Source organism: Aquila chrysaetos, chromosome 4 (genome assembly GCF_900496995.4).
Source record: "Aquila chrysaetos chrysaetos chromosome 4, bAquChr1.4, whole genome shotgun sequence".
NCBI lineage: Eukaryota > Metazoa > Chordata > Aves > Accipitriformes > Accipitridae > Aquila > Aquila chrysaetos.
The window spans coordinates 68,622,333-68,646,039 of record NC_044007.1 but is presented as its reverse complement, the minus strand read 5'-3'; the positions used below and the strand labels follow the sequence as shown (position 1 = coordinate 68,646,039).

The 23,707-nt window shown below is 41.4% G+C and overlaps 1 protein-coding gene across 1 annotated transcript in view; it reads left to right on the top strand.

Moving 5' to 3' along the window:
- The window catches only part of GALNT12 (polypeptide N-acetylgalactosaminyltransferase 12), a 48,506-nt gene extending 30,669 nt beyond the window's left edge, over window positions 1-17,837 (top strand). Inside the window, exons 8-10 of the mRNA XM_030011439.2 lie at window positions 6,381-6,494; window positions 13,246-13,401; window positions 16,040-17,837. Coding sequence (XP_029867299.1) covers window positions 6,381-6,494; window positions 13,246-13,401; window positions 16,040-16,177 — 408 coding nt within the window. The 3' untranslated portion in view covers window positions 16,178-17,837. The remainder of the gene's footprint in view (window positions 1-6,380; window positions 6,495-13,245; window positions 13,402-16,039) is intronic.
- The last annotated feature ends 5,870 nt before the right edge of the window (window positions 17,838-23,707 follow it).

Genomic DNA, 23,707 nt, shown 5'->3' with positions numbered 1-23,707 from the left:
AATAGCTTTGTCACCTGTTGAACGAAAAAGATCCTAGTGTGGAAACGCTGTGGTTTCCCGTAGGGAGCTGTATTTCCCACGGGGAGCTGCGGGAGCTCCCGTAGGGAGGGAGCGCATCACTTGGCAGCAAAGCCCTCGGGAGTCTTGCAGGGAGGAGCCACCCTCCTCCATTCGTCTTGGAGCTTGCACTTGAGTTCCTATCTCTGTGTGATCATTGGCATGAAAGGTAATATCCACCATTATCCGGTACCTTGAACAGACCCCGGTACAGCATTGGTTTGTTTTGTTGTTTTGTGTGTGGTTCGCTAACTGACAAGGTCAGAGACAGTTGAAGCAATAACATATTACAAGACTTACCTTCCAGGCGCATTTCAGTAACCTTATCCTCCCCTCCGCCTCCCTCCTTCACCCTCCAAAACAAAGCCTAGACTGGTGGCAGTGATAGCACTTCAACCTCCTGGGGAGGAGAAGGGATTTGTGCAGTTTCTTTCATGGTTTAACTGCACGTGTCATCCTCAAGAAAGGTGTTGACAATACCTAGAAATAATAATTCTTGTTCAGAGCTGCTTGAGGTATCTACAGCGTAATCTAGGTGTGCTCTATATATTTCTCTAAAAACAATTCTTAAATGCTGTCATCTAGTTGTGAGCATAGGAATACACCAGTTTTTTTTGGCAGGAAGAATTTAAAATGTGATTAAAGTACAGTTATACTCTAAGGCAGTGACAGTGCAAAAATGACACCTACTGATTCAGCTGATTTGTGGATATTGAGTCCCATCTGCTAACTTCAATGAATCATTGATCGTGTTCTTTACTCCTGCCTTAGCCGTGTAGTGCTTTTCTGGTTCACAAAAACGCTGTGTCTAAGTGTGTTGGCTTTGTTAAGAGCTTGGCTTAGTGTAAGGTTATTTAGTTGTTCAAAGAGATTTCAGAGGGATATGGAGATTTCTCCCTCCCTTGAAATTTTTTACACTGAAGTTGAAAAATCTTTCTAAGATTACCCATAGGTCAGCCATATGTTGCTGAAATAAATGCAAGAATTACTGAGCAGCATTCAGTGCCATGCACTGACAAACAGACACTTGTGCTGCATTTTTTTCTCTTGATATGTAGATAAAAATATCTATACTAAGCTTGGTTGTGTGAAAAGTTAGCTGCCTAAAACTTTATTTAAACATACTGAATTTTGAATATTTTTACCTGAGCTACGATTGCATTCTTATAAACTGCCTGAGCCCTAGAAATGAGCAAATATCTTCTTATTTGTCCTTGGGCTCCCTGCAGCTTTGGAACTTTGTGTGGGACATGAACTAAACCTTTTGACTTTAATAATTTATTTGGGGGACGGGAGGGAGTGAAGCTGGTAGGCACTTAGTGGGTTAAAATAATAAGATGTCAGCATTTCTGGAAAGGCTGATAATCCCTTTTAGGTTCTTGTGTAGAGCACCGATGTCTCTCTCTTTCTGGCATAGCATCTGATTTAGGCCATCCTTGAGCATGTGCTTACCAGCAAAGTGTATACTGTACTTGTGCTTCAGCTGATGTGAGATTTTAGAAAGGCTTGAACCCCAGGCCTGTGCAGATTGCCCACCTAGATAGCCCAGACTAGGTCTGCTTAAAAATCTTGGCTGCCCTGGGAAGGGATGGCGTGGGCACCTCTGGGAAGAACTTTGAGCCTTTAATATTAGTACTGTGACATTGCCGCATTGTGCAGCTAGGTCAAGACAGAGAAACTGGGCAGCTCTGTGATCTTTTCATGTTATTGGTGACTGTGGAAACACACGACTGCAAAGCAAGGGAATAGTCAGGGTTCCTGTCCCCTCTAAGGTATACTAAGTATTGCTGGCATTCAGGGTGCATACCTGAGGGTAAAGATTATGGTCAGCCAGTGAATTTGGCTTTGCACTTGGCATCCAGATTGCTTTTAAAAGACAGTGTTGACACAAAAATATCAGGATTTTATCTCTGCTTTTCTATAAGTTTGATCACTTGGCAGTGAGACCGTATTATGTTCTGATTCAAGAAGTTTTTCTTTGCTCTTCTCAAACAGTTTCTAGCTGATCTTTCTTCCAGCTGAATGTGAAGCAACTAAGCTGATAGATGTCTATTGTGACTATCTAGCTGATGGCTCTTCTCCCCACCTATCCTTAAAGGCATCTGCGACTGACTGAATCAGTTGGGAGATCAAAAACTTGAATTTTTCTGTTGGCAGCTTCCTTCCGCATTTTCCCCCAAGACCATTTCTTCTTCAATGAATTTCCAAATGCTTAGTCATAATTTTCTTTTAATTTAGACCAGATTATAACCTTAACAAAAAAAAAAGATCAGGAAGAAAGATTTTAAGCCTTTAAAACTATGAATAATTTTGTTTTGCTGTGACATGAAAGACAACATTTTGAAAATTATCTAAATAACACATTATTTATATGGTCAGGCTTACAGAAGAAGAGATGTTAGCTATGTGGCTTAAGTTATGTAATTAAAGAGACTATTGCATATCTGGTGTTACACGTTCTCAGAGGTATCAGGCTCCAAAACAGCCTCCTCTAGGGTATACCTCTGAAAGCGCATTATAATACAGTTTGTAGAGCTGCCACTTGAGATTGAATTGGTACCCAAGATTATGGCTGGCTAGACCTGGAGATCTGATGCCCGTCACAGGAAAATATGCACCACTCCGTTGGTTGTACAGCCTCTGATAGCTTGAGACAGACTTTTTTAAAGGACGTGGGAGAAATTCAAGTGTTTGATATTAATCTCAAGTGAACACACCATCACTTGAGACATGTGCTTGTATGTTCTTGAGCCTCCCAGGGAGATTTGGACTTGCTGGGATGAGCAGCTGGAGTCCAGCAGCAGTGTCTCATCATCGATTCCTTCAAAGGATCTTAGTCATCAACATTGTATACCCATTTCAGCATCACGCTTAAGAAGTTAACAGAAATCTGAGGATATTCACAAGTTTTTTTTCCAAAAGGGTGATATGAAAATGGCATACACTGAGTAAAATCATTCCCTGTGACTTCTTGGATTACCTTTGAGGTAAAAGCTTATGCCTGGTCAGTACCATGAAGCTGTTGGCTTGCTACAAATTCACATCTTAACTGTGTCCCACCGTATCATCTGCCCATACCACTAATACATAAGCACCAATGCCACTGTGGCAGAATAAAGAGGATTCTGATCTATTTTGTGGATGAAGAGAAAGGTTGGCTGTGCTCCACTGGCTGTATTTATCAACTAATGTAATGAAGTTTTAATGTCAAAAATCTGTTGTTGATGCTTTGCTTAGGATTTTATCTTAAAAAAAACCCCAAACTAAGAATTATTTACAGAATGCCATCTGTATTGTGTTGTTATATACAAGTGTCCAGATGTTAGGAAACAACCGATTAAAATTTCTCCAAGCAGCAAGGGATAAAGGTCTGAGGTGAATATCTCAGTAGTTGGTGTTTATTACTTGTCCCACCCTCCAAACCGAGAGGTAACTAAATGGCATTGTAGAGTACACCTGCAACGTTTCAGTAGGAGGCAAACGTTGTAGAAAGACCCAGCCAGTTAATACTGCATGGGCAGAGCTTTTTAAAACTGAACTATGTCTTTTAATGGCAAGGTGATCAACACTGTTTCTTGCTTCTGTTTCTCTAATGCAGCATTCTGCAAAAGAATTGAGGTAAGTCATGGAGAAAATTTTGTTCTTATTGCATGACTTGTGGATATGGGAACAAAGATTGCTTCAGAAATGAATGGATGATTACTGTTTTGATAGAGCTGTTGCATGTAAAAGGAACTTAAACTGTGTATTCTCATTTAACAAGAGAAAAATACTACTTTCACAAATTCTCTCATACTTTTTTCTGCCTTGGAACAGAGGGCAGATTTTTTTTTTTTTTTTTCCATAAATGGTGCTGTGATCGGATTTTCAAATCTGATTATTTTCAAATCTTTGTCATTTCCGATCAGGTCATTTAACAGCTTAGTATGCACTATTCCCACAAATTAGGTCTTGAATATCTTTTAGGCTTCCTGATGAAGCGTGGGTATAAAAGAACATCTACCAATGTCTGATAAAACTAAAAGAACCAGGTTGAAATATGGACCGTGTATGTGTAGGAATATGTCTGCACATATCACAGGCATTTATGCATGAAAGAGAAAAATGAGAGAACACACGTGGTAGCATCCTGGGAGTACAGGCTCAGTTTTAAGCCATTTGAAATGAAGCTTAAGTTAGTAATCTTTTACACATCTTTTGCTTTCTTGCCTGTATTTGGGCATCGAGTAACATGCGTAGGAGAGTTACCGTAGTTCTGGTGGTGCACGGCATTTTGAAATGGGTTATTTAAAATTCTAGGCCACAGAGGGGAGCACGTGCCGGGGGGCTGACAGCGAAGAACGCGCGCTCGGAGCAGTAGCGAGGGCGTTGGGCTGTCTGGAAGGGCACCGCGGATAAGGGCTTCGCTGCGTTTATCGTCCCTTGGAGCCAGTAGACAGTCAGGCAAAGTCATATGTTATTAAACATACTAATAAGAGACCCTCTGATCCTGAGGACAGCTGCTGACAACAACCGAAACCGATTTATGTTTTTAGAGATAGAATTACCATTTTTAAGCGGTTATGACTTTAAGTTGACATTTCTTGGTGTAGAAGGGAGAAACATGAGAAGCTTATTGTTTGGTTTATGTAGTTCCATGGTAGTGTTAAAAATCATCTGTAAAAGATGCTTTTCTTTCCTGTTTTTTGTCAGTTTAATTCCTGCCTCGTGTTATGAAGGTAAACAAATATCTTCTTTTGACAGCTCGAGGAAGGGTGCAGTGGTCTAGCGCGTTCCCATCAAACCAAGCAGTGCTTTCTGTAGAAAGGGTACGCAGGGGGTTTCTTTCACTTCTGGTAAACTTGGGCACTAAAACTAAGGATGAATTTTATCATACACCAAATTGAGATGTTAGTTTATCCCATACTGACAAATTACACCGAATGCATAGTGGAAACATGTTCAGAGAGGAATTACGAGGCAAAACCTCTAAGGGTAGGGCTTCAGTCCTCCGTTCGTACATTTGGCTCCCACAGGAGAGCCTCATGGCCCCAGCAGACCTGCAAGGGGCCCCGAGCCGTGGCAGCTTGGTGGTCCTCCCCAGCCCCCCAGTGAATTGCTGTTGCCTTGGGCCGGCAGCCCAGGCATGCAGAGCGCCGAGAGCTTGGCTGTCTTTCAGCGGGAGTGGGCACGAAGCAGTGGAAAGAAAACATCGGGTAGCAATAAAAGTAGAAGCTGGGAAAGCAAAATATATGTAGAACACGATTATTTAATTTTCCAACTTGTGTGGTTTGCTCTGTGGTGGGTTTGGGTCCTGCGGGGTTTGTCTTGTTTGGTTGGTTTTAGCCTTCTGCAATCCCTTCGTGTCCGTTCATTCTCCACATTAAAAACTGAGCATACAATTATCACGACTAGGGAAGAGTGGCGAAATTACACCTTGCTGAAGTAATCTTCTGAGATTTACTCTGCTTATTCTTTTTGTCTGTGATATAATTACACTCAGTAACGGAGGCATTCAGCTTGAACCTATGTTTACAGAACCTGTTTTGCTCTGTGTAATTTTAAATTTGGTTAAGTGGCTAATACGTGGAGTCAGTAATTGTTATGGCATTGTTTACCTTATTTTCAGTTACTTTTGCCTCCTGAATACTTAAATGCAAATCCTTGTTAATTAGCCTGATGTTTTTAAAATCAGGTAACTTAATACTTCAAAATTTAATCTAAAAATTATGCACTATTGTGTCAGAGATCAGCAACACTGGTAAAGAATGTTTAATATCACACTTAGTGTCTCTTTCCAAAGATGTATCTTATCCACTTTCATGCTTTCTGGTCTTAAAATCTGTCTGCTTGTTCAACCTCAAGAGGGTACTGGAGTCCTTTCAAGAACAAATCCTTCTACCGTCTCCTATTTGACAAACTGAGAAAAGTATGTAGTCATCTTTTCACAAGAAAATTGAACAAGTAGATCCTGGGGGAAAAAAAAAAAAAAAAGATATGGCAGACTCTTTTGTTCTGCATGAGTTGCTGGCTTGTTGGGTTTTAACACAGCTTTTCATAGTTCCTACCTACTTCATTTGCAAATACACTGGAACACGGTGTCGTTCCTAGGGGAAGCCATCATGTCTGGCTGCTTCAATGCCCGAAGTCAAGACTAGTCCCAACAGTTTTATTTCACATTAGTCAGAGAGCTGTTGCCATTGGATCCATTTGATCTATTCCAGTTAATTTGCACCAGCTCTGGGATATAAACCTCACAGCCCAGCAGGATGGGTGTAAAGTGACTGCAGCGTATCTTCCTTACTTTAGATTAATACTTTAAAATATTCTTTTGTTTTGATTAGCTGAAGAATAGAGGAATGGCAAACTTCTGTTTTGATTATAACCCTACAAATGAACATCAAGTAACTGGACACAGGATCATACTGTACCCATGTCACGGCATGGGACAAAATCAGGTAAGATTCATGTTATATTTTCATTTTGACCAACACTATGGTTGTAATGTAAAAAAAGTGTGGTAAAGGCATTGCAGTAGGGCTGACAGAATATGTTGCCACAGTGAGGTGATCTTAGATCCAATTTTGATTCTTTTAATTTTGATGTATCTTCAGGTCAGACTTTCTTCATTCTGAAGACCTGTCTACCCAGACCAGGGAACTCATGCATACGTTAATTATGCCTTTCCACAGAGCTCATTAGCAGGGGTTAATAGCACAGCAGTGCGGCTACAGTGCTTATAGGCCAGTGTTCGCTCATCTCCAGCTGGTCTTGGGCAGACCAGCACATCTCTGAACTTTTGTCTGTCCACGTCTCCAAAGCCCTTAATAATGTTGCAAACCTCACCTAGTTCTGCCTGTGTCCGTCACCGTGCCACTTCCTCTTGGTGCTTGTCTAACTCTGCAGGAGGTTTTGAACAGCATCTTCTCCTGTACTCCACTCCACAGAAATGTCCTCCTGGGCTCGGGCTCCAGAATCCTGGAGAGCAGGGATCCCCTCTAACACTTTCATTCTTGCTCTCTTGGTTTTAACTTATGAAGCTGAAAGTTCTTGCTGGTGTCTTTCTCCATGCTGATTGAAACTGTGTGCAGCAGTGGTTAGTTATGATACCCGTAAAGCTCTCTGTATAATGTCGTGGTAAAAGTGTTGTGGGGCACCGTGTGCCCATCTACAGTGGCCATTTCGCATGGTTTTGAGTGGCCACCTTCTAGAATTGTGATTTGGTGTTTGATGTGTGGCATGTAATGCGTACTTGCCTATCTAGCTTGATTTTTGGTTTCTAACCCAGATTAGACTGTATGGCATGCTCCTAGTGGGGAGGGGTGGAGAAATATGTAGGGTCTTGTTGAGAGTAAGTACATAACCCAATGACAGTTTGGGTGGCTTGACTGTTTGGGTTTTTTTAAGGAAATGAATCCAAACATTCAGTTAGGAAAGGAAAAACAAGTTTGGAAAAGAACCAGAGATGTGGTAGATAAGCAGTGTATCTGTTATCTTTCTGAACTCTGCTTTAAAAAAATATAAAAGCTTGAGGAGTGAAAAACAAGTCTCTACTGAGGAGAAAGCTTCTAATATGAATTGCATTTTAAATGAGAAAAGGAAAACAAACAACAGTCTGAGCACTGTGCTTCGGATCTTAAAAGGAATTAGATTTGTTTCTGATAGCAAGTTTATTGCCTGAAGTATTAGAACTATTATCTAGTATTATTTATTAGTTTATGTCTAGTTTCTGTCTTAACTTTCCTAATGTTTCTGTCCTGGAGGCCAAAATATAGGGGAGGGTAGGAGGAGAATCTTGTGTCATAAAAGCCAAAGGATCTCGGTACTGACAGACACATGTCAAGCACGCTAAGTCATGCCACACCAACCCATTTTACTCCCTCAGTTCAGCTCCATGCCCAAGTTAAGCATACTTCTATACACCTATATAGAAGATAACCTAGTTAAGCCACATCCTTATGAGGAAAAGTTGATTGCTTTTGTAGATTAAGTAGTATTTAATGTATGGGATTACGTGCTCACATGCAAAAGGTATTTATAGATTTCCCCCCCCCCGGTATTACAGACTAAAGAGAGGAAAGGGGTTGAATCTTTTTGTGTTTCTCTGAGCAAAAAAGTTTATTTAAAGTTTATCCCTTCCACCAAGAAAAAATAAAGACGTAGGATAAAAGGTGAAAGCAAAAGAGAAGTACAATTTAGAGTTGAATTGTCATGAGATGACATTTTTACAGTTATCCTTTGTTTAGCTAGTACTAAAAGATTAAGTGAGTTTACTGCAAAGATATCGCACCACTAGATATTAATAGTTCTTACATCTCCGCTGATGGTGCGATGCATCCGCGTACCTGCGATAGCAGGCACCGCACTGAGAGCTGTGCAATTACTGCTCCCTCTGCTGGCATCCAGGCAGCAGGAGGAAAGAGAAATGCTAAAACTATCTGACTGCAATATAAACCAAGAAAAGAAAATATGAGGTGAGACAAGAGAATTGCAGAGTCTGAGGAGGGAAGGCTAAACACAGGAAATGGGCAAAACAATATTAGTGAAATGGGCAAAAGGCATGGAAGGGCTGGTGGGAGCCAGGGAAAGGGGGCCAAGGTGACAGAGGGCAGAATTTTGGGACAGAGGTAGGGCAACAGGCGAGAAGCAGGGCACGTGTGGCGGAGGAAGGAGTAGTTAGGAGCTGCTGCGAGGGAACGTGGAACAAGCAGAATAACTGGAGACCCGTTTAGTGGAAAAGGGCAGGGGGACTGAAGGTGGGAGCAGAGATACCAGCTGGCAAGTGGGGGCACGAGTAGGGGTGACAGGTAGTAGTTGCAGGAGAAGTAGTGGACAGCAGGAAGAGCTGTGGGTGAGGGAACAGAAAGGGGGCTAAAATAAGATGTAGAAGCACAAGTGAGATGGGAAGTAGAAGTCAGGATTGCTGCACCTGTACCTCCTTTTTTCTGGCTCACAAATAGCTGTGAAACCTACCAGCAGGACATTTCTCTCCATTTCCTTCCTGTCCCCCTGCCCTTCTGACAGTTGTTCTTAAAAGGTAACAGGCTGTTCCTGGTGGTGTGAATTACTTAGCTCAGTTGGCAGGTGACAGTGGCAGGACCAAACGGGTCAAATCTCCCACATGTACATTTACTGCTGTCAGCTGATGGAACTGATGGTGACAAGGTTGGTCATTCTCTAGTTGTATCAACGCTGAGGAGAGTGAGGCACTTCACCCCAGAGTTTCATAGATGTTTGCTGACAACAGGCAGCCCTTAACTTCTGTTTTGTCCTTGGAAGGGAATCTGCTATCCTAATCCCAAGCTCTTCTGCCTGCTTTCCTCCGGTCTGCCCTCATCACTCCACTCATTACCTATACACAGCTTTAGCAGCAAACCCTCATTACAAAGCTTCGCTCCAGCCCCCTGTCCTGCACCACATCACAGACAGCTCCAGTTTCTCCACTCCATGCTGTTTAACACTTTCTTTTCCATGCTGGCTGGCTCCCAGTCCTTCTCTAACACCCTTGCTCTGTCTGTCCCCTCACTTACTCCTCCTACCAGTTACTACCCACACTAGGTGACGTTTTGCTTCTTTTCACGTGCCTTTCTTCTTTCCTGGCTAGCTCTCATTTCTAATTCTCTAGTCTTCTCCTTCTCATCCCTTCCTTCAGTTGCAGAGTTTTTTCTACCATTCATCACTTTCTTCCTCAAATAGTGCTCCCTGCTGCACATTCACACGGTCTCATGGTATAAAGGAATGAAGTTTATTTTCCAGAGTACAGCTCAGTAAAGTTATTCTCCAAAAATATCTTGATAGGATTTAACATTAACGAAGGTTAACTTGGTCAGCCATATGTGTCTTACACTCCAGTACACCCATTTTCTGGCATGATATGGTAGTGGCAGGTGGCTGTTTATGTAGGGGACAACTGCAAAAGCTCTTTGCACTGGAAGCAATTCTCCGCTTAAAGTGACCTCTGAATATCTGCGTGCGCTGTGCTGAGAGGAGAGAGCTCTCTGCTCTCGATTATTTATAAAGTCCAGCACCTGCTCCCATTTTATGTCTCAGTAAGTAAAACCACTCTCAGAAACTAAGGTCCCTGGTATTTTGTTGCTATTTTTCCTTGAATCCTTGGCCTAAGTGAGAGAGTTCCCTTTAGTCCTTTTGAGTTGCTTTTGTGTAAGCAGTAAGAAAGCTAACTGTGGATTGTTTAAAATTAGCGTGTTCATTATAGCAAGAAGGTGAGGATATGACTGTGGTGAGAGGAGCTGAGTGTATGTGGAAGAAAGGCAGAAAATACACAAAACACTGGCTACTCAGTGCTTGCACCTCAGGCTGCAGATGTGGAAGTGTCTGCCCCGGTAGATGAGAATGAAAGGCTTTGAAATTCAGCACCAGTACAGCCCATTGGCCTTCATGGTATGGCTGGGAAGCAGTACAGAGGACACCAACGCATGACAGCAGGAAGCCGACCTGATGTGGTAAGACGATGGGAAACCACTGAGCAGCCTGCTTTGTCTGACATTACCCCTCCAATATTCCCATTTGCAGCCGATAGATTTAAGGCAAATAGGGAGAGGCAAACAAAAAGCTTAGCAAAGCCCTTGGGTTTTCTGTGAAAGGGGTATCAGACCTGGTAACCTCTCTGCTGGTTCTACCCATCGAGTGCAAACTTCTTCGTGCGTGCAGAAGAGCGGTAGCCAGGCACAGAGAGGGATTGAGAGTGTGTTTCAGGGTCTGGTGAGGTAGCCAAAATCTGCCTCCATCCCTGGTACCACAGAGCACTGATGCAGCTGGAGCATATCCCGTAGATCACCCAGAAGCTGCAGATGCTGGGTAAAAGGCCTCATCGAGTTTCCCAGTAGCACTTCAGGGAATGTACTGGTTCTCTGAAGGAAAGAAATGCAGTAAGACTACTAGTTACTGGGCTATGGATCAGTTTGATAATGCTTCCTTTCTGCCCACAGAACCCACTGGGCAAGGAAAGAGCACTAAAAAACACTTCACCTTTTGAGGAGGAAGAGGTTTATCTCATGTATTACCAGAGCTTGAGAAAGTCCAAAGCCTGAAGTATTTATTCCATTTGAAGCCGTAAAGGGTAAAGAACTGTATAATGTTCATTGGGCAAGGAGGCAGGAGTGCTTGGTTGCTAATACTATAACCTCAATCCTTCATGTTACCCAGAAATTAACCATTTTACTTGCTCTTCTCCTCCAAAATCTGGTGAAAGTCCTTGAGAGGCCATTCAGGAAAGATGTAGTAAGGAGCGCTTTGACCTAGTAGCCGCTCCATCTACTCTTGATGCACCTGGTACAATCAGCAGCTTGCAGGCTTTCACTGATACTATATACAAATTTCTAAAAAGAGTTATACCTAATAAATCCACTAATGAGTAAGACTCTAAATGTGGCCATGTAAAAGTGGCAGCTATAAAAAAGTGTCCGTCCAGACACAAACTAGCAGGAGTGAAGCTTTTTCTTTATTCATGAGTCATAGGCTTAAAATGAGTGCCCTTATAGCTCACTGTGCTGCCTGAAGAAGCAGGCTTTCCATGTCCCAATCAGATACCAAACCTGGGAACTAAAGTCTGAAGGCTGGGGAATAGCCCCTGCCTATTAGGGTAAAAAATAGTAATAAAAATTGGGCAAATATTATCACAATTGACTTTTGATGATGAGACATTTCTGGCATAAAGCAAATGTCGTAAAGGCAGTGTAGCCTACATCATAGGAACAGGTCCTAGCAATAGGTTTCAAGGGGAAATCAGAGTCTTCTGGGTGTTACGTCAGCAGGTAGACTTCAAACTTGAAGTTGCTTTCTCGAAACACTCACTTCCCTTTATGGCTTACCACAAATGAATGGTGGCACACAGGTTAATTCTCGGGGGTCAGTCACTTGCATCACTGCTGGGGAAAAAAAAAAAAGCCATGAAGCTCTACAGGCTGACGCAGTAGGCAGCGTTGGTCTGTGTATGGCTGTGACAGCCACCTCGGCAGAGAAATTCCTGATTCTGATAAAAGGAGGGGCAGATTTCAGGAAACAGCTACCATCAGTGTAGTCTAGATCAGAGCTCTTACACCTGGAAAAGGATGACTGCAGACTTTGTAATCACACAGTCCTGTTTACATTAAAACTGCATTTCCAGGTTCTCTTTCAAGGTTAATTAGCCTTGGTGGCTGTTAAGGATGGTTTTGTGGTAAATTCAAGTATATACGACATTTCTGAATTTGTACAGTCCCCTTCGCACAGCCTTACAGTCTCTTTCTCCAGGGGTGAAACAAAAGAAGAGATTTGTTCTCTCCCTCATCCTTTTATTGGTTTCCACTAACGCAGCTATACTATTGGTAACAAGCAATTTTCTGATGTGTATAAAACTCTCCTCTACTGAGTATAATCTAAATCAGATCTAAATACACATCCGTGCACTATAGTCATCTAAATTATTTACAAGTGTGCTAAATACAAACAACTCTCAAACTCTGGCGCTCTTTAATGAAGTCCAAAATCTGGCAAATGTCCATGATAAATAGAAAAATTTTAAGGAAGTCTCCAACCATAATTGCTACAGAAGCCAAGATGTTTTAGAGCATGTTCAGAACACCTGTAGAGTATTGTACAACAAGCAAAGCCAGTAAATTGTCTTTAATAAAATTCTGTTCATGTTTAAAAGCAGCTGTAGCTGATTTGCTTCAAATAATATCTTAAAATGTTATATAATAAAATGCTCATCACCATGTATCCTGAGTACTTTGTAACTGGAAATGAACCTTGACCAAACTGCATTTGAACTATGCAGCGAGCAACTTCTTAATTAAAAGTAACATTGTTTTGTGACAACTGAATTAAGAAGGCATAATGTCAGGCTATAAGCTGTTTTCCATCACATTTTTAAGGGTGAACTAGAATGTGAAAGTAGAATATTACAGTCAAATTTTGTAAGTTCTTTAATGCTGGAACATCTGTTTGCCAGGGCATTTATTCAGCATTTCATACATTTTAAGTGCTAGCAGAGTAAAGCAGTGCTGTGGTGAGATTGATTTTCTGTAAAATAATAGGCAAATGGCAGAAGTTAAGGCTCCTTGAATATTTTTGGCAGAATTTCTCTCCACAGTAGCAACTTTAATATGTGAACTTAATTATAGTATCTTAGTATATCCTTCTTATAAATACTTTCTTCTGTACATATGAAATGACTGTTGTCCTTTGTTTCTTCTCTTGGGTTTGTAGTTTTTCGAGTACACATCCCATAATGAAATACGTTACAACACCCGACAGCCAGAAGTCTGTGCAGCAGTCGATTCAGGGACCGACTACTTGACAATGTACTTGTGTCAAGAAAATGTCCACAATGTTCCTGAAAACCAGAAGTTCATTTTCAGAGAGGTAAGTGTGCCTGCTTAGTTTTGGGTTTGTTTTTCGGGGGAGTGGGTAGAAGGAGAATTGTTGAGTTTTTTTCTTTTTATCTTACTGCCTACACATCATGCAGGCCACAACATTGGCATAGATCTCTGGGAGAAATACGCTATCTTGGCTTTTAATATCTGAACACAGAACCAGGGTAGCAGCAGCGTGCAGATGAAGAGCATGCCAGTCATAAAGAATAGGAAGATGAGAGGAAAGAAAGCGCCCTTCTTAACCTCAAAAGAGCTGGGAAGGTTGGCCGAGGTCTCTCTTTGCCCGATCCACATCAAGCGTGCTCTGCGGGCTGCTCAGTTCTGTCTCACATCTCACCCCTACTTTCTTCTGAGAAATGAGGTGCCTCCATATACCCCTTCCCCAGCCAGTCTCATTGCTGGCCTACTTCTGCTCTCCTTTCATGGACTTCTTTTATTTCCCAGTATTCAAACCACCGTATATCCCTGATACTTCATATACCACCATTACTTTACACTCTTCCCTCCTTTTGAGCAGCTAGCTGCTGCTTCTCCTCCGCAAACCATCTCTCGTGACCCTTCGCGTGAGCACCAGAAGTGTTCCCTGAGCCTTTCTGCAATGTAATGTGCAGTTGTGTAATTTGATGCACCATCAAAAAATACCTTCTGCAATACTCCTGCCCCTACACAGGATGCATCTTACTGGCTGTGGGGACTCGGCAAATCTGTATGTCTCTTCTTTGACCTTAATGCCTACTCCCAAAGGGAAGAAATACTGAGAAGTATGGAGTAAATTTAATAAACGTAACATGTGATCTTAGAAAACCTTGTGTTTAGTAGTTTTTAATCTCTAAAGGAGTTCCTGGATGCCTGAGAGAAAATAAATTGGATGAAAAATGATGGCCTTGGTCAGGTTCTGGAGTGTTATTATTTGGCTAAGGGAAAAGGTCACATAATATATCAAAATGGTATATTTACATAAGGTGTCTGCATAATGCATCTAAATTCTACAGGCTCCACAGTTGACAGATTTCATGCTTAGGTACTACCACCAGTGATAGGTGGCAGAGTAAATTCTAAAGAAAAATACAAAAACTTCTGTCCATTCACTAAATTTAGTCCAGACTGAAGCTTACAGTGATATTACTGAGTAAAACAAAATATTTAGAAGGCTGACTTTATAAATGATGTTTCATTTTTAATGCTGACTTTTAACAAAATTTTTCAAGGTCATATGCATTAATCCCCAAGATGATGTATGACCCTCAGGAAATAATTGAGAAAACACAGTTTTGGAATATATCTGTTCCCATTGCATTCCTAACCATTAACTTTTAGCATCTGAAACTTCAGGAATTATTTTAAATCTTCTTTCTTCCTCGTGATCACTTTGTGCCTGTGTGTGATTTGAATGTACTGCTCTGCTCCGATTCCTCCTCTTCTATTGCATTAAATCAAAATCACCAGTCCCCACCTTTTAAGGCAAGTGATGGGTGAGATGTGAGCACCACATTTCTCTTGCTTTGTGCGGAGAAGTGTCAGACGCTGTCCTTCTAGATGTAGCATAATCAAAGATTCAAACAGCCTTCCCAGCAGCCTGGCAAGAATTAAGTTCTTACGGGCACCGAGTCAAAAACAAGCGAGGCAGATATTGATTAGTCCGCTCGAAAATTTGAATTATCACAACGGAAACGGGAAAGTCATTCAGCAGCCAAGTCTGTCAGCAAGCCCGCGAGCAAGCACGTGCTGCTGGGCATTAGGGACTGTGGCTCAAGGCGCAATTAGTGCGGTACTCCTGACGACGGGAGGAGCAGACTTCCAAACGAGTCAAGGTTACGCTCAGAAACATGGCATTGGCATTTTTCTTTTGAGGCCGCCAGAGGCTTTGGAAGTGGTTACGCGTGGGAATGTCACCAGGGCCAAGGGAATGGTCTCAGAGCAGGGCGGTTCTCCACAGCTGGGTACGCTGCCTTTTTGCAGCTCGCTATCCTAGTTGACAGAGCTGGAGATGAAGTGTTCTCGGAGACTTACATAATAGGAGGGTCTGAGGCCTCCGAATGTGGTTTTTAGGGAATCTGACTGCGGAGGCCTGTCGGACCTTACACTTCTGAGGCAGCTGTGCTGCCCTCCAGCAAAGCAAGCTGACTCCACACACACCTGCAGGCAAGGGGCACACTTAGATATTTTTGCCTTTTCCACTAAAAATATACCCTGTGAAGAAAGGGGAAAATTTTTTTGCTAAAAATATATCCAGCATCTACACTTAACTAACAACATTTTACTTGCAAGATGTGCAGTAAGTTGATGAATTTGGGTGACACCTGTACTAGGCTTTGTTTTTTTCTGCCCATATTCTGGTGGAGTAATAAAAGGCAATGGAAGTGAATGAAGTTAGCACATCCTTTACAGGCTCAGATGTCAAGACACGAATCACTCTAAAGCAATTTTAATGTAGGTTTAAAAGCAAGGTCGTTTGATAAAGTTTCAGAGATCCTCAAGTTAGGCATTTTGGCTTCACTGCATGGCCCCATGAGAAGGGTATGTGTGATACTTATTTGTTCCTAATGTCTTCTGTTACTTTTAAAACACAGTGATAGGCCTGTAATTTTTAAGACCTGAAAAGCAAAAATTATTTCTGTCTTTTGTAGGATGGTACCTTGTTTCATCTACAGACCCAAAAGTGCGTACAAGCCGAGTCAAACGCTTACGATGGTAACCCAGCACCATTGTTACGACCATGTACGAACTCGGACTACCAAAAGTGGTTCTTCAAAGAAAGAAGTTGATACAGATGTCATCTAGGATATAGCCGAACATGTAAATGTGCTCTTTCTAGTCAGCGGTTAGTCAGCCTTTTGAAAATCATGAGTGATATATTTTTGTATGGAAAGAACTGTAATTAGTTTACAAGCCTTGGATTTCACTTTCTGGAGCATTAAAAGGCACTAAGCATTGAGAGCAATGTAAAGTAAGTGCAGTGGTTGTATCGTGCCACACGCTCCTCCTCTTTTCTCTTTACTTGGCAGCTACATAACTGCTTCTGAAGTGTCTTAGGTTCTTTTCACAAGTGACAATGTATTTTTTTTAATCTAATGTGTGAAAGTAAGGCAGTCAAAATAATTGCACTAATGTTATCTGCCAATAACTTAAAATGTTTATTTTTCTACTAAAACATTCTGCAGTTGGGCCTTTTAACAGGTAGTAGTTAATAATTCTTGTTGTCTTTTAAATACCAAGAAGGTAAATGTAGGCCAGATTCTGCCCTAAGTGACTATCACAAAACCCTCACTGAAGACACTGTGGATTTGCACATGAAGGCAGAGTAGGTCTGCAGGGTTTTGCACAAATAACAGTCTACATGCATACAGATTGCACATGCTTGACAATACTATACATTAAATGTTGCGACAATTTTAGATGCTCATGGCACTTGGCAAGTTTCTAATCATGCTTAAGTCTGGTTTGGGAGTAAAATGGGGATTTTCTCATCTTTCTTAAAGAAATAAGGCAACAATATTTAAAGGTGATGCTCTGGGAAAAGCTGTTTGAATTCACATGAATCTAGCGATGCGGCTATGTCCCAGACCACACAACTTACTTAATGTTATGTCGATTTTCAACATACGTAAAACTTGCAAGATCAGACCTACCAATAATTCTTGTGACAAATTTCAAAATTACAGTTAGAGAAAATGAATCTAAGAAATTGTATCTTTCATTAAATTTTTAAATGTTTAAATGGTTCATATAAAAATGATTATATAAACAAAAATGGTTTTGCAACTAATTGATATGATATGCAGCTGATATTAATACAAAAAGAATTGTGTTTCAGATATAACTTGCATTTTGTCTGGGAACTCCTTTTCTGGTAAGTTGGCCGTATCAACACACATAGTCCTATTGAAAACATGGGGTTTAATTTGCACCGGTAGAAGATGTTTTCTGCCGTGGTGTGTGGGATCTGCCTTACCCAATCAGACAAGTAGCATGTATAGCAATGTATTTGGTCATTGACCATCATCATTACAATGTTGATGAAAAGGGTTTCAGCTCATAAGGAAAGTTTTTTCTATATCAGCTAGAGGTATGCTTATGTGTAGAATCGTGAAAATTTCAACCTTTTTCTGTCAGAAGTCTTGGCATCTGTTTCGATTAGTTTTGGATGGATTTTGTTATTTGCTTTTGTTCATGTTTTCTATAAAAAATGTACAGCCTTTTCTTTGAATCCTCATAAGCTCATGCCATTTTGGCATACCTATTTATATGATTAGGGTGGTGGTGGGGGGGGGGATTTCTGCCTGTAGGAGATGCGTACGTAGGTTCTTCCAAGGTCTTTCTAAACCCATGTAGATAGAAAGTTTTTGTGAGCACCTTTAAAGTTTTGTCTCTGTGGGCCGGACTGATGAAATTGATGTTAGAATTAATAAAATATTTTGTGATTCAGTAGAGTGGGAACTGTCTTTACAACTATTTTTTTTTTTTTTTCTTGTGGTCAGTGGTTTTCTTTTAGTCGTTTCTCTGATCTCTTAGGCTCTGATTCCTGCAGCACTTGGGAGAAGACAGCTTTATTTTATGGTCTCTCAAGTTCCCTTTCCTGAACTCAGTAATGCTTCTGTTCACCTGTTAGCACTTTGTGGAGCCACAAATCAAAACTGGGTGGCTGCATCAGAGAACTGTGAGAGCTCCAGCAACACAGCAAGGATTTTCTATTCATTTCTGCTCTGCCTTCTTGACTGTTGATTGAATTACATTAGTAAGTTAATGAGGGCCCAGCTATTACAATCATAGATAAAATTCTCATTGACCTCCATGGTCAGTGAGGTTTTCTTAGTTTTGGGACTTCCAAGATTTCATCATCAGGTGGTGTTATGCAAGTGAAACAGTAATTGGAAATGATTTTCCATACGTCTTCCCACTCTGCACTTGTGTAGAGTGTTTTGGGCTTCCAGTTACACGCAGCTGAGCAGTTTTCTCATATGCCAGCAAACCTGCTAGCCTGGGCTGAGTATTTGCTAGGCAAACACAGTCATGTTGAGTTCAAAAGCAGACACTGAACGTAGCAACGTCACCAGCTTGCTCCCCTTATGTTGGCCTTTTAGTCCATCTACTTACCGTTTTTTCTCCTTGATAACCTTTTCTTCTTCTCAGCTCGCTGGAATTGTATTAATGTCGGGCTTCAAGTTTGGAGGGTGAAGGGCTTTATGAAGCATCTGATTGACAATGCACATCTTCAAACTTCCTTTTGCAGGAGGTCAGGGCTACCTGTTGAGGAACGGACTGTGGACTTTGGGCTTCTCCTGAGTAGAGAAGGGGCTGGATGCCCCACAGAAATGGAAAAATTGGAGGACTTCAGTCACAAATCGATACTTCATCTGGTTCTGGCCTCCTAGGGCTCTCTTTGAAAAAGCGAGAGAAAGGAACAATTTCCACATGGTCCAAATCAAGAACCAGTAGGTCCCCCCCTTTCTTAGTATTAATCTTCCTTTTATACTTAGAGCCGCGTGTTTCTTTTCCCCTTTGCCACTAATCATGTGAAGCACCCATAAAACCAAAACTTGCAACTCAAGCTTATTGATAACCTTAGATTAAAATAATGGGATACCAGCAGCGCACACTGGGAAATCATCCTTCTTCCATTTTGTCCCGTCACTCTGTTCAAAACAAGAAAGGACATTTTTTAAACATAGAAAGATCAACCGAACAAATTGTCCTAAGAAGGTATCGTCCTAGCGTACGGTACGCCATATAAAATTGTACGGTAGAGATAAAGAAATCTGTCTTCAGAAGGGATTTTACTCCTTCCTCATTGCCTAGCTGTGAATACATCCCCTCCCATGTTTACTGCCCTTTTTTAGGCATTATACTGGATCAGCGTGATTCTGTGTTCTCCCAGGTTCCTTCCCTTTCCCTAGTCTGATATTCCTTGGATGTCCCTAGGTATGGGGCATATTTGGCACGGTTGAGGCACAAAAGATTAAGCCAGAAGTATTTCACAAAACTAAACTGTGCAAAATGTTTTCCCAATTTTCCAAGTCCTGTGCTGAATACACCTCGTGAGGAGAACAGTAATATGCAAGGGGTCTTTAACCTTTAATAAATTACCTGATGGTATTATCCCCAAAACGAGAATTTGGGGTTGCACGTACTGATTGAACTTGCTGATTTTTTGGAATAATAAAAAAAATCATTTTAAAAAAATGCTTATTTCTTAGTCTTTGTATTCCTTTATTAAAGAAAAATAAATTGCAATCCAGATTGCAGTCTAGTGCCTAATTCTTTATCATAGTTCCTTGAACTCATCAGGTAGCTATTTTGCCATTTTTTTTTTTTCTTTTTTTCTTCCACTGTTCTCCTTTCATTTAAACATTGTGGGTCTTCGACATGGGCTAGAACTTACTGGATTTTCACTTCAACAGAAGACAGTATATGAACCTTCCTTCTAAGAACTAAACCACTAAAACCTCTGTATGTGCAGTCTTGACTGAACCGTTATGGTGGAGGATTTTTAGAGCTTGCACAAACACGCAGGAACAACAGTCATCATTGTATACGCATCGATCAACATGAATTGGAAGCAGTATTTCTTGCTAGCTCTGCTGAAACAAAGACTCAAAACTGTGTTCAATTTTTGTTATATTTAGAGGAAGTGATAAGATTTACTGGAAGGGGAAATTCATGTTGGTTGTTAACGCTGGGACTGATGGGATTGTGCTCCTGTTCCCTATGTATGAAAACGAAAACACGGGTCGTTACGCAGTGATACTGCTGGGTTGGTAATTCAAAATCTGATGTTCTTTTAATTTCATTTGGCTGTCTTAAAGCCTTTAGATTGGGAGATTAATTTGAAATTGAGCTTTGTTCTTGATACCCTGATACAAAGATGTAGCAATCAAAATGTCTAAAGAGAGTACAGGGTTAGGATCATGCAGTTGTGTATACACACTTGCAACTGTGGGGTTTTTTGGCAGTGTTTGAGAATGCCATATATCCTCGTAACAAAGACAGAATTTTGACTGTGCTAGCAGGTTAACTGAGGTAGGTGGGAAAGTCCTCGGGAGGGAGGGAAGGGAGGGATAGCGGAGCTCCCCCCGTTCTGTCGGCGTGCTAGCAGTTGACTGCAACAGCAATAGCTGGGTTTGAATTAGAGCGCTGCAGTATTCTTCCACTTCCCATTTACAGAGAAAAGCAATTACGTGTGTATATGCAGTACTAAAATTACTATGCCTAGATCAACAGTTTTCAGTCTTGTTCTTCAATCCGTTACTCACTGACTTTTATATCAATAGACAAGCCTGTTTACACCAGTCAGCACCGACAGGAATGACATTGCTGGAGATGGCATGCTTCTAGAGGCTTCCAGGATTTCCGAAGGGTGTTGGAGACAAAACAGGGGTAGGACATTCTCGGTGAATTCTCCTAACTCCAAAAGCAAGAAGGTGGAAGATGCAGGAGGTGAGTCACTGGCCTGATAGGTAGCGTGACATGTTTCATGTAGCATCAGACCATCTCCCAGAGTGAGAGAGGACTTGCAGCAGATGCAGTTTCTTTCTTGCAGCTGAAGAAAAAGCAGTCAAGGGAGCCATACCAGTACAGATACTTAGATCTGAAATTCATGAATTAGGTACTCTGTGATGAGCAAATGTAAAGAATATATAAAGAACAAAAATGTTAACTAGGCATACGCTGTGAGAAGACTTAGTAATAACTGAGCGAAATTGGAAATGCTCATTAGCAGTAAGATAGTTGACATAACTGTTTTTCCTGAAACGGAGTTGAAGGATTCACATGATTGAAATGCTGAAGTGACTGGGTAACATGCCGGGAAGAAAATGACATTTGATTTTCTAGCAAAGAGAACAGGATTTACAATTCTTGTGAACTGATATTTTAGCCAACAAGGAATAAACAGATACGGAGGGTGTCTGGTGTAGACCACCAAATAAGAATATAAAGCCTTTTTCCATATCAGATAAAGGATGTGTGCTACTTCAGAGGATTTCATCCTAGGGGATGCACTTTACCAATTTCACGGTAGCAAAACATTCTGGGGATTTCTAAGGAAAAAAAAGGCAGCTGGGCAGGCAGCTGTGTCTGACACAATCTTTAATAAGCAGTTTGGTGCAATTCTCCTTCAGGGCTCCTTTTGCTTAAAATGAGCTGTTACCTGGGCATTTGTTACACATAAACAAAGGATAGTACCTATGAAAGAAGAAATTTCTCAGTGCTGAGAATTGGAAAGAAGCAGGATTTACAAAATGTAACTGTATGTGTACATCATGTTGAAAACTTACATGTGTACAACATGAAAGTTTTTGATAGGATTGCAAATGGAATATTTAAGTGTCAGAAATAAAAGTTCTTTAAGAAATCTAAATTTAGCCTCAGTGCATCTATTACACTGTTGTCTTTAATTACATCATTTTCTTGCATTATGTTCCCTGTTTTTTTACAAAAGATGTGGAAACTGTCTTTTTCATGCCTCACTGAGTATACAGGAAGGATTTTGAGAGGCTGGCTTTGCCTAATCCTCATTGTTCAATATATGGCCTTATTTACTTCCCCATAGTAAATCACTAGCCTGAAAAATAATGGTTATTTTCACAGCTTTTTTTTATGGAACTTGAATGTTACAGTGTCTTAGTGCTTCCCAAATACTTACTACTCTATCTTCACAGTATGACCATGAAGGAAGAGCACCCCTGTTTTACTGACAGGGAATGCAGTGACAAAAAGATTTGAGGTCGGAGGTACCGCATTATTAAATCCTCTAAATTGAAGTGTAGCTTTGCTTGGTTTAGACAATATCCAGCAAGACTCCAGACGTCTGCAGTTCAGGCACAGGAGCTGGGATTTATTTGACCGAAGGTGGTCACCTTCAAACCAGAAACGCACACACAGCTGTCACGGCAGGGTTCCCGTTACGCACAGAATGATGCAGAGAATGATGTACAGAAAGGATCTTCTGCCGAGTGCCCCAAAAATGAGGAAGGTATCATCAGAGACTACCTCTGAAAAGTCTGCCTTAGCTTTCTGGGCGAATAGGGGTAAATCTTGGTTTCCCGCGCCTGCTTTTGGAACTATTTTTGTACTCCATTGTAAGTGTTAGTGCCGTGACGTAGCACTTGCTAGGCGTGTTTCTCTGACCTACCTCGCCAGCGTCGTGACTTCCCGGGCACCGCTGGCGGCTGGGCTCTGCCCCCCACGAGAGGGCAAACCTCGAGCCGAATGGAACTCTGCAATAACTCTTTCCGACCCGTGTTCGGAAAGAAGCAAGAAGGTGCATTTGATTCTTCAAATAACAAAGGGATGTTTGCTGTTGCATCAGTAACGAAGGATGTCAAGCAGTTGCTAGTAATAGTCAGGGTATTAATTCTGTTGTACCACACAACTTGGACTCAGACTTTCTTTCAGAAAGACTGAGATCTCAAAAACTGGGAAATTGCTTAGGAAAAAAAAAAAAAAAAAAAGCTTAGAAAGCTGATGATGTTCCACAGACAGTATGAGTGCGTGTGTTAATATACTGCCAATATTGTAAAATGATAACCAAAGCGATCCAAGTAGTGGTAGTCCTGCTAGCCAAGTACCGGAGAAAATCACAGAATGATACAGGATACAAGCAGCGAAGAATGATTTTCCCTGAAACAGATTTTGACAAACAAGCTTGGTATCTATTGCAAGTCAAGTTGAGAGTGCTGAAACATCATTTAGCATATGAAATTCTGATTAAAAAGAACATCACACAAAATCAATATGGCACCTATTGCTGTTGGCACCCTAGTGAGATCTGTTCTTGGTGTCATGATAATCAATTTTCTGGAGGACAGTAAGTTACTGATAAGGTTGCAGGTGACGAACTGCTGGACAGGTCACTAGTACAAATAAAGCACATAGTTCGATTTATCCTGATGCAAGATCAGATGCACAGGAGCAAAGAATTAAGTCACGCTTTTAGGCAGAATGCATCCAAAACAGGGTGTAGAGCGTTCCGTAAAGCGGCAGCCCCACACCAGGACAATTTGCCGACAGGGATTAGCTCTCCCGACGTGCCTGGCCCTCGGAAGCGGCTGGTGCCGAGGGAGGTGCTGAGGTTGCTGCTGGTGGCCCAGCGCTGGCCAGCTGCGGAGTCAGAAGGGCCAATTCACACACACGAAGCGGAGAATGGAGAGGGAAATGCCTCCAGGAATGATCCTTGAGGTGAGGGAAAAGTCGGTCCGATTATTTTACAGAAGCAAAACGCAGTGATTAATCTTAGCCCGTGTGCATGGGATCACTGATAACTACGTCCCCTGAAGCTGATAAAGGCACGATGAGGA